The 12,830-nt window shown below is 53.5% G+C and overlaps 1 protein-coding gene across 5 annotated transcripts in view; it reads right to left on the bottom strand.

Moving 5' to 3' along the window:
- RFX2 (regulatory factor X2) overlaps positions 1-12,830 on the bottom strand; it is an 89,866-nt gene that overhangs the window by 26,361 nt on the left and 50,675 nt on the right. For 2 of the 5 annotated variants that reach the window (XM_047709054.1, XM_047709064.1), the window contains exons 2-6: positions 12,520-12,632; positions 10,938-11,027; positions 10,666-10,767; positions 8,884-8,963; positions 6,897-7,158 (exon numbers count right to left, since the gene is read on the bottom strand). In XM_047709054.1, coding sequence (XP_047565010.1) covers positions 6,897-7,158; positions 8,884-8,963; positions 10,666-10,767; positions 10,938-11,027; positions 12,520-12,624 — 639 coding nt within the window. In that variant the 5' untranslated portion in view covers positions 12,625-12,632. The remainder of the gene's footprint in view (positions 1-6,896; positions 7,159-8,883; positions 8,964-10,665; positions 10,768-10,937; positions 11,028-12,519; positions 12,633-12,830) is intronic. The other 3 variants (XM_047709073.1, XM_047709082.1, XM_047709089.1) reach the window with 2 other exon arrangements.

Below are 12,830 nucleotides of genomic sequence, written 5' to 3'. Positions count from 1 at the left end.
AGATGCTATTTGCACAGGCCCGTGGATGGAACAGTAAGGAGGAGCCAGGGATGGACGCAGTGGTGCCCCCTGCCGCCCCACCCCCACCCCCGGGCAGTGTTCCTGAAAGTCACTTCCGGTTTCTAAACTTGCGCAGTTTCCTTCCCTCTTGGTGTTGTGCATGTGGTTATGCTTCCGTTTCTTAACTTATCAGGACCTTCATTTTTATTTTTCACTCAATGCAATGCAGCAATATTCCTTTTCACTGGCCACTTAATACTGGTTTCTGCTACATGAATTGTGAACAGAATAAGGGCGGAGGGGAAAGACACATGTCATGCGGTTAAGGGCTTGTCCAGAGGGAAGGAGGGCAGAGAACACACAAGGACTCCTGATCAGAGATACAGCGTCTCAAGAACCCTAACGTAATAGCAAATAGCAGACGCGTTTTAATAGCTCCCAAGTATATTCAAATAAGCCAACTATTTAGAAAATTCCCCTCCTTTCATGTATAACCCTAGCAAGATGCCACCTGCTGTAAGGACTGTCCTGGGGGCGCCTGAGGGAGGGTGGAGGTTACTTCTCTGAGGTCATGAGCGTATGCCCAAGTGGCCATTCCATTTATAACATAATAATCTCATTAAGAGGGGCCACTGGATAGGGGTCCCCTCTGCCAAGGGCCACAGTAACCACTACTGGAGCAACAGCAGCATTGTGCTACATACTCAGTTCTGCTATCATGGAATCTTCTGTGATTATCTTTCTGAGCCAGTTCTTAGAGATCAAGGGTTGGCCAACTTTTTCTGTAAAGGGCCGGAGAGTAAATATTTTGGGTTCTGTGAGCCAGACAGTCTCTGTCCACAACTACTCCACTCTGTCCGTGGGATTGGGAAGCAGCCACAGACAACAAGTGAAGGAATGGGCATGGCCGTGTGCCAATAAAACTTTATTTACAAAGTCAGCCAGCTGGCTGGATCTGGCTGTGCAGCTGTAGTCTGCTGCTCCTGCTGCCCCATAGTTCTACCAAGAATTACACGTTACGGATGTATTAGACCTTATTGTTAAACTGACTTTTAAAAAATGATGTGGGCATAGAGGGGATAGCTGCACAATATTGTGAGCGCCCGACGGACTATTGGTAATCATTTTCAGCAGCTGACGTGTTTAGTTCTCGCAATTCTTAGAACTTTAAGCAATAAAGGTCTACTGAATTAAAGAATTTTTAAACTTTTCATTTGGAAATAACTCCAGACTTACAAAAACGTAGCAAAAGTAGCACTAAGAATTTTGTACTCTTCGGCCAGCCCTCCCATCTGTTAGCATCTTGCATGATCTCAGCACAAAGATCAAGGCCCAGAAACCAAACCCCATTCACCGCGATGAGTCAATGAAAGACCTCATTAGAATGTGATGACCACTGTGTTGATGTCCTTTTTCGGGTCCGGGATCCCATCCAGAGCCACACACACTGTGGTCCTTTCGCATCCACAACCATGAGAGAAAATACCAGAAAATGAGAAATGGGCGAAGAATGGAAGAGGATTTTATCAGATCAATGAACAGCCCATTTGTCCACAGTCGCTCTTGACATTCTAAGTGGGTCTGTATCGCTCTAGAACAGGAACGACGTCCCTGGTAAATTATATGCGAAGTTTCCGAATAAGTGCCGCAGAGTGTTTTCTTGCTTTCTTTCCAGGATGACATTCTCCTTCTTTAACTTTGTCACCGGAGGCAGAAGAGAGATGAAAACCTCAGATCTCTCTTTCAAAGCAGCCCTCCTGAGTAAACCCAGGTACTGCTCCCACCTCCACGAAGAAACGTGTAAAACCAGCTTCCGAAGTGATGATCTCATTGAATATGTGTCAAAACCCACAGCATGTGTAGCACCAAGCACGAACCCTAATGGGAACCGCGAGCTTTAGTTAGTAGTAACCGTGGGTCGAGATGGAGGGAGACAAAGGTACCGAACTTCTGTGAAAGGCTAATGAGGGCAACCGTGGGAGTGTGGGGGTGGAGGGGGACTACGGGGATTCTCTGACTTCCCGCTTGATTTTTCTGTGAACCTAAAGTGGTGCTTAAAATTAAAAAAAAAAAAAAAAAAAGTCTATTAAATTAAAAAAAAAAAGTGATGAGAAATACTTGAGTCCCAGAGCAAAGCAGATGTGCTCTTGGCAAACTCCCTTTCTCAAACAGTGTGCATTTGCCTGCAAAGTTGTTGCTCTGACAGTTGGACAGAAGCTCTGATGTGCAGAGAATGAGGAAGCTTCTAGCAAATGCCTGGTACATGGGTGATATTCGTGTCTTCACTGGAAATGCAGGCTGCAGAGAAGACACGTTTGGCGATTGATAATCCATCGTGAACTCTGGGCGGTGTGGGGGCACGCCTGCCCCGCGGGCCACATGGAAGAGTGGCCGCGAGACTGGAGGGGCACGTGTGGGGAGCCGCGCTGCACCCAGGGATCCGCAACGGTCCCTTCACAGTCTCCCCAGCCTGGACTCCGTGCTGGTGAGCTGGAGAGAGATTACGAGATTTGACTTTTCTGAACCCACGCGCGGGTGGTCAGGGGTGAGACGCTCCTTGCATGTTGGAAAGGAGGAGCTGAGTTTCTGATGATGCCAGAAAAGAAATTCCTGTGATTTCAAGTGGCGTATCTCCGGGCTGTGTCGTAGAACTCGAATCTGTCAGTTCAGGGCCCTAAACAGTGTGTCTTTTAATATCGGGAACCAGATCTCAGGATTTTTGAAGACTCCAAGTGTCCCGGGGGGCCGGGCTGCTGACACCCCGGCTTCTCAGAGTCAGCACGTGCGGGTTACCCTTCATCTGGGGGAGGAAGAAATTGGCGGTGCGGTCCTGGGCACAACTGAAAGTCACCTCAGGTGCCACGAAGCGGATGCAAGCTCTTTAGGTAGCACAACGCAGCCCGAGAAAGCTCAGGACCCGCCTGCCGCTGTTCTCCGAAGTGACCTCACTCCTCACCCTTCTGGCTTCGGCGTGGCACGTGCTGATGGACCCGGTGCGTGGCAATCCCGAGCGGAGTCACCAGGGTGGACACCCTCCCGATCTCTGTGTGATCTGAATACCCAGGGCCACCGCTACTGGTGACCTAGGACTCCGATTTCCTGGAAATGAAGAGTTTACAAAGACGCCACTCAGATGGGGAATGTGACCCCTGGGTCAGCATATCCTTCCTGAGGGCCAGACCTAGAGACGCTAATGAACCACTGCAGAGGCACGATCCCCACCATGGGCAGGAAGGCTGTATATTTATTATTGTAAGAATTGGTTAGAACGTTGTCTCCATCGGTCCGCGCTGTGTGGCCCATGGGGGGCCCCGTGTTTGCATGGCCTGGCCTCCTGCAGCCCAGGATGGCAGGGTCTCTACCTCGTGCAGCCCGAGAGCCCCCAGTGTCCCCTTGACATGACCCAAAGGGCAACTCCTGGGCAGAAACAGCGAGAGCAAGCTTCTGGGTTTAGACCCAGGCTCCGTGTGGCTCATCTAAGTGCCACAGCAGATGGTTTTTTTTTTTTTTTTAAGATTTTATTTATTTATTTGACAGAGAGAAATCACAAGTAAGCATAGAGGCAGGCAGAGAGAGAGGAGGAAGCAGGCTCCCTGCTGAACAGAAAGCCCTATGTGGGGCTCGAACCCAGGACCTGGGATCATGACCTGAGCCGAAGGCAGCGGCTTAACCCACTGAGCCACCCAGGCGCCCCACACAGCAGATGGTTTTATCCAGCGCTCCTCATGTGGACCATTCGGTTTTAAGATTTATGTAACACTGATGAAATAAAGACTCAAGAAAATCTGCACCCCCCAGAGTCTGTGATCTCTCATTAAGGCTGGACAGGCGATTCCCTCTGGTCTTCACGCTGTTTCCAGAAATGATATAAGGTCCCAAAACTTGATGGATAAAGCTGGCAGGACTCAAGTGTTGGATGGCGGAGACGTATTGCAATTCTGTTGCAATCTCAAGACTGTTCTTGTTCTCAGCTCCTGGAAAGCCCCTCAGATCCCTGCGGCACGCGTGTGAGATGTTCCCATGCCGCAGCAAGTCGAGAGAGCACAGCGTGGGCAGGGTCAGGAATTGGACTGCCTTCTGAGATGATCGCTCTCGGGGCTCGCATGGAGAGGGGTGTCAAACACAGCCCATTCACGGATTCCCAAAGGATTTAAAAACATGGATCTTCTGAAGCAACTCAGATGAGAAACCACGGTAGCTGGGTTGCCCGGGCTCTGGGCTGCACACTTCTTTGCAACAGGATAGTGTTGACCGTGGAGAACGCTGTAGTTTCTCAGGAAATCTGTGACCCGTGATCTTAGGATATTCTGGTATTACGCACTGATTTGACTCGTTGACATCGAACCTGTTGTGTCCGTGGTAGTTAACGTGGTCTGTGAGGAATGCTTTCTCATTGATACCAGCTCGAAACTCACGTATATTCAGCCAGTCCTCCAAGGGAGGCCATGTGTGGTTGCCTGTGGCTGCCCAGGCCCTGGTGGGCTACAGGGACTGAGTGAGGCGAGGGGCAAGCTGATGTACCAGGGCCCGCCCCACACGTTAAGGCCTCTGGAGAGCAAGTGACTTCTCTCCACCCTGCCCACAGAACCGGGTCCTGGGGAGCACTCTGGACATAGAAGACAGAGACACCGGGGTTGGAGGAGGGCTCTCTGATGTCAGGTGACCCCAAAGCACATGAGGACCAAAAGGACAGGGAGGTGACAGGAGCATCATCTTCTATTTCAGGAGATTATTAGCCCCACTCCAAAAGATGAAGTTATTTTCTAAGTTGACAACCAATCAATGTAATCCGTCACAGTAACAATGTACAGAAGATAAAACTCATGATCATATAAATGAAGAAAAAGCATTTGACAAAAATTAATATTCATTTATGATAAAGACTTGCAGAAAACAAGGGATAGAGGGGAATTTCCTCAATCCGAAAAAGGGCATTCATAGAAACCTGAGCCAACATCACATCTAGCAGAGAAAGACTGAAGACTTGCCCCTAAGACTGGGAATGAAGCACGGATGTCCACTCTTGCCACTCCTGTCCAGCCACTTCCTGGACCAGCAGGAAGTCCTGCTAGTGCAAAACGATGAGAAAGAGGAATGAGAGTCATCCTGATTGGAAAGGGAGAAACAAAATTGTTCCTATTTGCAGACAACAAAAAAGTCTTATAGCTTTTACAAGTAAGTTCAGCAAGGCTGCAGGATGGAAAGCCAACAGCCAAAAATCAACAGCTGGAAACAAAGTTAAAAATCAACACCACATATGATAGCTCCAGAAACATAAAATATTAAGGCATAAATCTAACAGAATATGTATGGAATTTGCGTGCAAAAAATTACAAAATGCTGATGATAGAAATCAAAGAAGATCTAAGTAAATGGAAAAAATATATACTATGTTCATGGATGGGAAGACCTGACATGGGGAAGATGTCAGTTCTCCCCAAAGTGATCTACAGGTCTAATGCTGCTTAACCAAAATCTCGCGATGAATTTTTTTGTAGATATAGATTGGACGACCTAAAATTTCTGTAGAAAATTCTAAAATTATGTTAAATAGCCAACACAACAATGAAGTGAGAGGAAACACTTGATACAATTTTGGATGAAAGGACACTCTAAAGGACACAAAAACATATCTGCCAATCACTTATCTGATGGGGGACTTGTACCCAGGATACATAAAGAACTCTCAAAACTCAACAGTAAGCAAACAAACAATCCAGGTAAAAAACAGGCAAATGACTTGAACCAAGAGGTCACCAAAGGGTATATAATGAAAGGCAAACAAGCACATGAAAAGCTGCTTACCACAGTTAGCAATCAAGAAAATACCAATCAACCACAGTGAGACACCGCTACGCACCCATCAGAACGTGGAAAGTGAAGAATGGTTGACAACACCAAGTGCTGGTGATGATACATCACTGAGCTGGGGGGACACGTAAAATGGTACAACCACTTGGGAAAACTGTTGGCGGTTTCCAGTAACGTTCAACATACACTTACCATGTGAACCAGCAATCCTGCTTGTAGGTATCGATCCAAAAGAAAGGAAAACATATGTCCATACCAACACCTGTATGTGAGTGCATAGCGAGGCTTTCTTCACAATCACCCCAAACTGGAAACTGCCCAAATGGCCCTCAAGTGGTGACTGGATGGACGAGCTACGGGGCAATGGAACCCTACCCAGGGGTGAAGAAGTGAGCACTGATTCACGAGACGACGTGACTGAGTCTCTAAAGAGACCCAGCGAGTGAGAGAGGCGGCCTCTGAAGGTCACTGACTATATGTTCTATGTATGCGACACTCCCGGAAAGACAGAGCGAGAGTGACAGACAGCGGATCAGCATTGCCAGGGATATGGATGGTGGGACCAGGCTGTTGTGTCAAACCTCAGGGCTGCACACCAAAATGGGTCACGTTTACTCGGTGTTAATTTTCTGAATGATAAAAGTAAGCATGGAAAACAGACTCTAAGAGCAGACAGACTTTTAAGGCAGGTCAGGAACTGCCTGGGGCAGGAGTGTGGTGGTAGTGAGTGGGTGCAGTTCCCAAGGGGGACAGCCCTGAGCCTAGTCTGCTCCAGCGGTCACATGGATGGATACGCCCCGGGCCTCCGGGAGAGCGACGCCAGCGATGGCGGTCCCCCTGGCACGGTGAGGCTGGGCTCAGACGCCATTTCCACAGTGCCCAGAGTGGAGGGGGGCTTTGGCCCTCTCTATTTGCCACAGAGTACCTGGTTCCCAGGGGGTGGAGACTTGCCTCGGATCACACACCCTTCCAGGTGCCAGAGCTCCGGCTCCAGCACCCCGGGCTGCCTTCCACGTACCATCCCTGCCGCGGAGGGGGGCCTACTCAGGGGCTACCCTGCTGCCCCCCGCGAGCGTTGTACATACCGTAGCTGGCGATGACCGGGAGGTGTGGGCGAGGGAGTGTCTGGTGCTGTCCATCCCCCCGTGGATGAGATAGGCTCCCGCGCTGGAGACAAGAGGGCTCCCCCCGACATCCATGGTGATGCCCACCATGCTGTGGGAGGGGACCGCTGGCGGGGAGGAGCCTGCCACGGTCACCTGGGCGCCGCCTGGGGCCTCGAAGTAAGAAGCCGCGCTGCTGGGGGCATACATCTGAGGCTCGGGGTTGTAGGCATAGGCCGTCCGTCTGTCGGGGAGAGAGAAGGGTGTCCTTTGAGTCTCCACGGGGCTCCGGCAAGACGTCCCGTTACAGCTGGAGCCCCCCGAGACCAAGCACGCGGGGTCACTCAGACACGAAATGTCAGGGCGGTGCAAACAAAGTTCAAAGTGATCATTTCTGGAAATATTAAGGATCACGGGGTGACTCATCGAAACTATCGCTGAAAAGTTCTGAGCGTGTAATGGGGTTGCAGGGGGAGCTCCTCTGTGGAGACGGAACAATTCCGTATCTTACTGCGGTGATGTGCCATCTGCACCCGGGGTAGGACGGCCTCGACGGCATGCACGTTCACACATGTTCACACACGTGTGCGCACGTACGCACGCGATGCTGTGTAGGCTGCTACGTGTGAACGAGGCCCGGGGGCTAGCTGACAGCCCATCCCAGTGCCAGTCTCCTGGGATCGTGCTCTGGTCACAGATGTCACCACTCGGGGAGGCGGGACCAAGGGCACACAGGACTCGATCCTAAGTCAGCAACTGCCTCAAGAGTCTGTGATTCTTGGGGCACCTGTTGGCTCAGTGGGTTGGGGCCTCTGCCTTCAGCTCGGGTCATGGTCCCAGGGTCCTGGGATTGAGCCCCGCATTGGGCTCTCTGCTCTGCGGGGAGCCTGCCCCCACCCCCCGCCTGCCTCTCTGCCTACTTGTGATCTCTGTCAAATAAATAAATAAAATCTTAAAAGAAAAAAAAAAGAGTCTGTGATTCTTGCAAAACAGAAGTGTTCGCCAAATGAAATTGCCGAATAAAAAGAATTTCTAAGTGATACCGAGAATTTGTCTGCTATCCCTTCCCCATTTGGATGAAGTGATATACCCTGCGGTTTGAGACTCAAATTTTACGTTCTGCTTGCTCATGTAGAGCTGGCCCCAGGAAAAGGTGGTGCTGAGGCTTAGTGACATGTCTAGTCACCTCTGGGTGGCAGCGAGGCCCCACTGACTGGTGTCCAGGAGGCCTGCACCTCTGTCCCGCCTCCCGGGGTGACAGCCAATCTAACCGGAGCACAAGGTCAAGCTCAGGAAATTGACGCTGGGATGACCTACAGACCTCACTCAGATTTCCCGGGCCATCCAGGCACAGACGTGGTCCGCGTGTGCACAGCAGGTCTCGGTGCTGTGTGGCAGAGACGCACACATCTCTGGCTATCACTGCAGCCAACCCTCACACCCGACCCCTGAACTTCTGGAAGGAGGTGTGGGAATCAAACGAACCAAAGGGCTCACGTCTGGAGCGCAATGACCTTCATGGAAAAATGTATCATTTTCTGCCCCAAGAACCCCATAGTTCAAGGGCAGAACTCTCTAGAAGTCTTTGACAAACAGAAAATCAAGTTTTATCAACATTGCAAAGAGCCAGAGGTGAACCCAGGCATGGATGAGAAGGTGGAGAGAGCAATGGTGTCTGGACTGTGAACACGGAATCTTCAGGCTTAAAAGGCTGGACTGGGGAGTATTTTGTTTTGTTTTGTGGAAAGTCTGTCTTTTCTGGAAGTGAGAACCAGAAAAGCCTGTGATTTCTGAAGTCTCCGCAGGGCTCTCCTGTCCTAGGACCGTTGTATCAGGTCCAATATCACCCAGAGGAGGAAGAGAAGTTCCTGCGCACACAGGCCCAAATGGGAAGAGGTGGGGGGAGTCGTGAGGGAAAGTTCTGGATGTGGCTCACGCTTGTCTGCGAGGGGAGGGGAGACCCACGTACAAGGCTCCATTCGTGTAGACGGCGTCTCCGCCCTCCACGTACTGCACCTGCGGGGGGTACACGTGCTGCAGGGGCTGCACCTGGAACGACATCGGGGACCTGGCGTTATGCACGCGGGCTCCTGGGGGGGGCCCTGGGCACATCTGTCCTCGCCTTTTGTGAACACTGACTCCTACATTTCCGATATCCTGCCCCAGCCGTCCCTTTGACCAAGAAACTAGGAGAGCTGGTCCCCAAGAGGCCCCACGGGCGTGGAGCTGCTCCGACCTATGGCTCTGCCGCATTCTCTGGTCGCGGCGGCTCATTCCCAAGGGGAGCGAGGCAGGCAGCCCCCATTCTGTGGCGGGCCGGGGTGCGGGAGCCCAGTACTGCAGAGCGGAGCTGGGTGGTAGGTCCCTGCTGCCTGCCAGCCACAGGGCAGAGGGGCAGGTCCCGCTGGATGGAAGCCAGAGCTGTGGACAGAACTTGACCTTGGTGGGGGGAGGGTCAGACACCCCTCATCCCTGGCAGGGCAGAGGGCTCGAGCTGTTCATACTCTACACAGTCTCTCTGGTGACCCCTTTGGGTGGCCCTGGCGCCCCTCTCCTGAGGGGCGGGGGTCCTGGGAACCACACTGGGGAGACCTTCAGTCTGAGCAGAATGCAGTGGGAGGCGGAGAGGAGCCCCAGGAAGCCCCCAGCCCCATTCTGCCGCGCCCCTGCCCTCACCTGTGGCCACGTCAGTTCAGCATCTCGGCAGACAGGGATGCTGGCCGGGGTGGGGGGGGGCGGGTAGGGAGGGATACCCGAGCTCTGTGCGCAGAAACGTACACCCTCCCCACAGAGGGAACCTTAACGAATGCTCCATCCAACCTCCTTTTGGGGTGAGAGAACCAGGGGCCGGGTTCACGGTGGCCTCTAAGTCCTTCTGTGGCGCGGCAGGCTGGGGCTGATCCCCACCTCCTAGGACCAGCCAGCGTGGTGCAGGAGGACCCCAGCCCCTGGAATAGGGAGCATCCCCAAGAAGGTTCCAGGGACTGATGTGCTGGGGCTGGGCTGTGCCTCGGGATGGGGGGAGACGCAGAAGTCACTCTGCAAGTCCAAGCTGCCCAGAGAGAAAGGCTGGGGCAGGCCCAGCCCCACAGGAAGCTTCTGGTATCACGACACCGCTTGTCTCCCCCTCACGGAGCTGAGACAGCTGGAAGCCTCTGCTTCTGTCCCACGACCCCGAAACCTGCCCCAGTTGCCTTCAGACCAGTGCCTCTGAACACACCAGCGATCGAAGCCAGAGCCCCCTAGGGGCAGGGGCGTGCTGTCTGGTCTCCGTGGTCACCAGGCTAATGCGCCCGGTTCCCAGGGCCCGCACTGATTGGGATTCAGCACGTCACTGAGCTCAAACCGGTGACCTCCAGCCCTTGGCGGAGTCTGGCCTGCCTCTCCTTGTGCATGAAGTTGCCCCCACAGCCGCGCCCCTGTGCTTCAGTCCACAGCCACTCTGGCGGACAGAAGCCGCGCTCAGCAGGGTGGCCGGGCGGCAGACCGCTAAGCCGAAGCACGAGCTTTTGGCCTTTTCTAGAAAAGGTCTGCCCTCCACTGCTCTGGACAAGCTGGGCTGTCTGAGCTGCTGCTCTGTGCAGCTGTGTGGCTGGGGGCCCAGGGCCTGCAGCTCTGTTCCCGGGTCCCTGGGTTTCACCAGAAGCACATCCTGGGTCTCGGCACTGGTCTGAGGGCACCGCGCTTCCTTCCCCAGCGAGTTCCATGTTCCTTCAGTTCCGAAACGTGGCTTCTCTGTCTGCGTGTCTACCTCGGTACCCCAGTGCTCTATCGAGGTGCTGGCTTGGACCCCGAATGCTGGAGCTCTGAATGGATGAAAGACCGTCAGCTTTCTTGGCCTGTGGCGAACTATCTGCAGTAAAAGATTTTTTTTTTTAAACACAGCTTCTGAAAAACTTTCTGGCAAAGCACTGAAGACATCAAAGACAAAAGGGCAGCGACAACAGGAAAGGATTCCTCGTTCAGAGAGGGCTCCGGATCGCTAAGGGTTAACGTGTCCCGTGCCCCCAGTGCCGTGGTTACCTGCTGTGGCACCTGCTGGACCCTGGGGAGGGAGATTGGCTGCATCTGGGCCCCTTTGGGAGCCGAGCCCGCTGCCTGGACCAACACCCTCTAAAAGGGAAGGAGAAAAGGACATTTAGACTTTAGTCAAAGTTTGGTCCTTATCGCAAACACAGATTACAGCCGGAGCACCGCCACCTTCCAGGAACACGAGCAGGCCTGACAGGAGGACAGGATGGTATGTGTGTGAGTGCGTGCGCACACACACACACACACACACACACTTGTTCACATGCACGAGCACGCGCACCTCCACCTGCCCCCAGCAGCTCTCCCTCCCTGGGGTCTGTCTGTTCCACAAGGTGACGTGGGCTGTTGCCGGCACCAAGCTGAGAGATCCGGTGATAAGAAGGACCCCCCCCACACAGCTGTCCACATCACCTTCCCCGGCCCTGGCCCCAAGTTGGGGCTGGTGACAGAAAGTGGGAAACTGGGCAGGACAGCACAGGGCTGGGACATGAAGCATGAGGGGTGCACCTGGGGAGGCGAGGCAGCAGGAATTCCTCTCTCTGGCAAGGAGAGAGGCTCCTACTGCTGAGGGAAGGCAGGGCCGCCCATGAGCATGAGTGCTTAGAGCTTTCCAGAAAGGGAGTGCCCCAACTAGGCAGCAGGAAGTCTCCGCGTGGGGAGTGGAGGCGGTGCCTGGGGGGCGGGGCAGGGTACGGGCATGTGGGCCACTGCAGAGACTGGAAGCATTTCTAGCGGGGCCAGGAGGCCTAGCACTGGGGAGGGGACGCTGTGTGGGCCCCTGGCACGCAGGAGTCCGAGGCCTGCCGAGGCAGCCAGGGGTGGAGGGCTGATGGGTCAGGTTCAAGTGGGCAGGGAAAGATCACAGCCCCTTGGCACCCTGGGCTTGCGAGGCCCATGGGGCGGGGCGGGGGGAGGACTGCTGTATTTGCAAGAAATAAAAGCTAAACAAGTCTGATTAGTCATTCTAAAATGAACAACCACTTGGAGTTAGGAACAATGGGGCTTTTCTAGCTTCATCAAGTGTCATGCTTCTAACTTCTGGAATCGTGCTCATGAGGGGTCACATGGCTCCCGTGGACCTCTACACACGTCTCCAAGCTTCCAGTCTGTTCCACTGCCCTCGGCTTTGTGTGGTCTTCTGTCAGATCTGTGTTTGGGTCTGTGGTCTATTTCCACCCACGGCAGGAGCCTGGAAGTCAGGAACCTTCACGTGGCAGGTCTCTCCTCGCAAATTTTCAAGCCCATATCCATTTGAATGCTAGAACTCTAAGCAATCTTTAGCCCTATCCATAAAGTCTTCCTGGGTAAAAGGGACATTTCCCAGGTCCGAGAAAAATTCCATTCAAGGATAGGAACAGACGAAGTTGGTTTCTTTTCATGTTTATATCCTTGAGTCCTTGGTGGGACCTTTTCAACAAATAGCAACGGACACGCTAATTTGGGAAAATACAGATTCCTCTCTCTGCTGACTCGGGTGCTTTTCCGAACTGAAGAGGATGCGATCCCCCTCCCCGGCCACACTGGTTTCCCCGGAACAGCCCGAGCCCCAGGCAGCAAGTGGCTGCTCTGTTACCTGCGGGGAGGCTGGTACCGGCTGGGCCACGGGGGCCTGCGCTGCCGCCGACGGACACAGGGTCACAGAAGCCGGCGAATCGGATCCACCCTCCGCATTCTGCATGCTCAGTTCTAAAGAAAGGCGGAGAGAGACTGAGTGGAGCGGGGTTGCCGTCACGAAGCCCTAAGTGGCGCTGGGTGGTTCCTACACACGGACCCGGGCACCCTTGACCTCCGCTCCTTAGATGCCCAGAGCGCTGCTCTCCCCGCCCTGCCCCACCCCATCATGACAACCCCAGCTATCTCCAGACATTGTCCAAGAGGGGAAAA

This window comes from Lutra lutra, chromosome 1, assembly GCF_902655055.1.
Source record: "Lutra lutra chromosome 1, mLutLut1.2, whole genome shotgun sequence".
NCBI lineage: Eukaryota > Metazoa > Chordata > Mammalia > Carnivora > Mustelidae > Lutra > Lutra lutra.
Note: the sequence above shows the minus strand (reverse complement) of the source record. Positions and strands in the feature narration are given on the sequence as shown.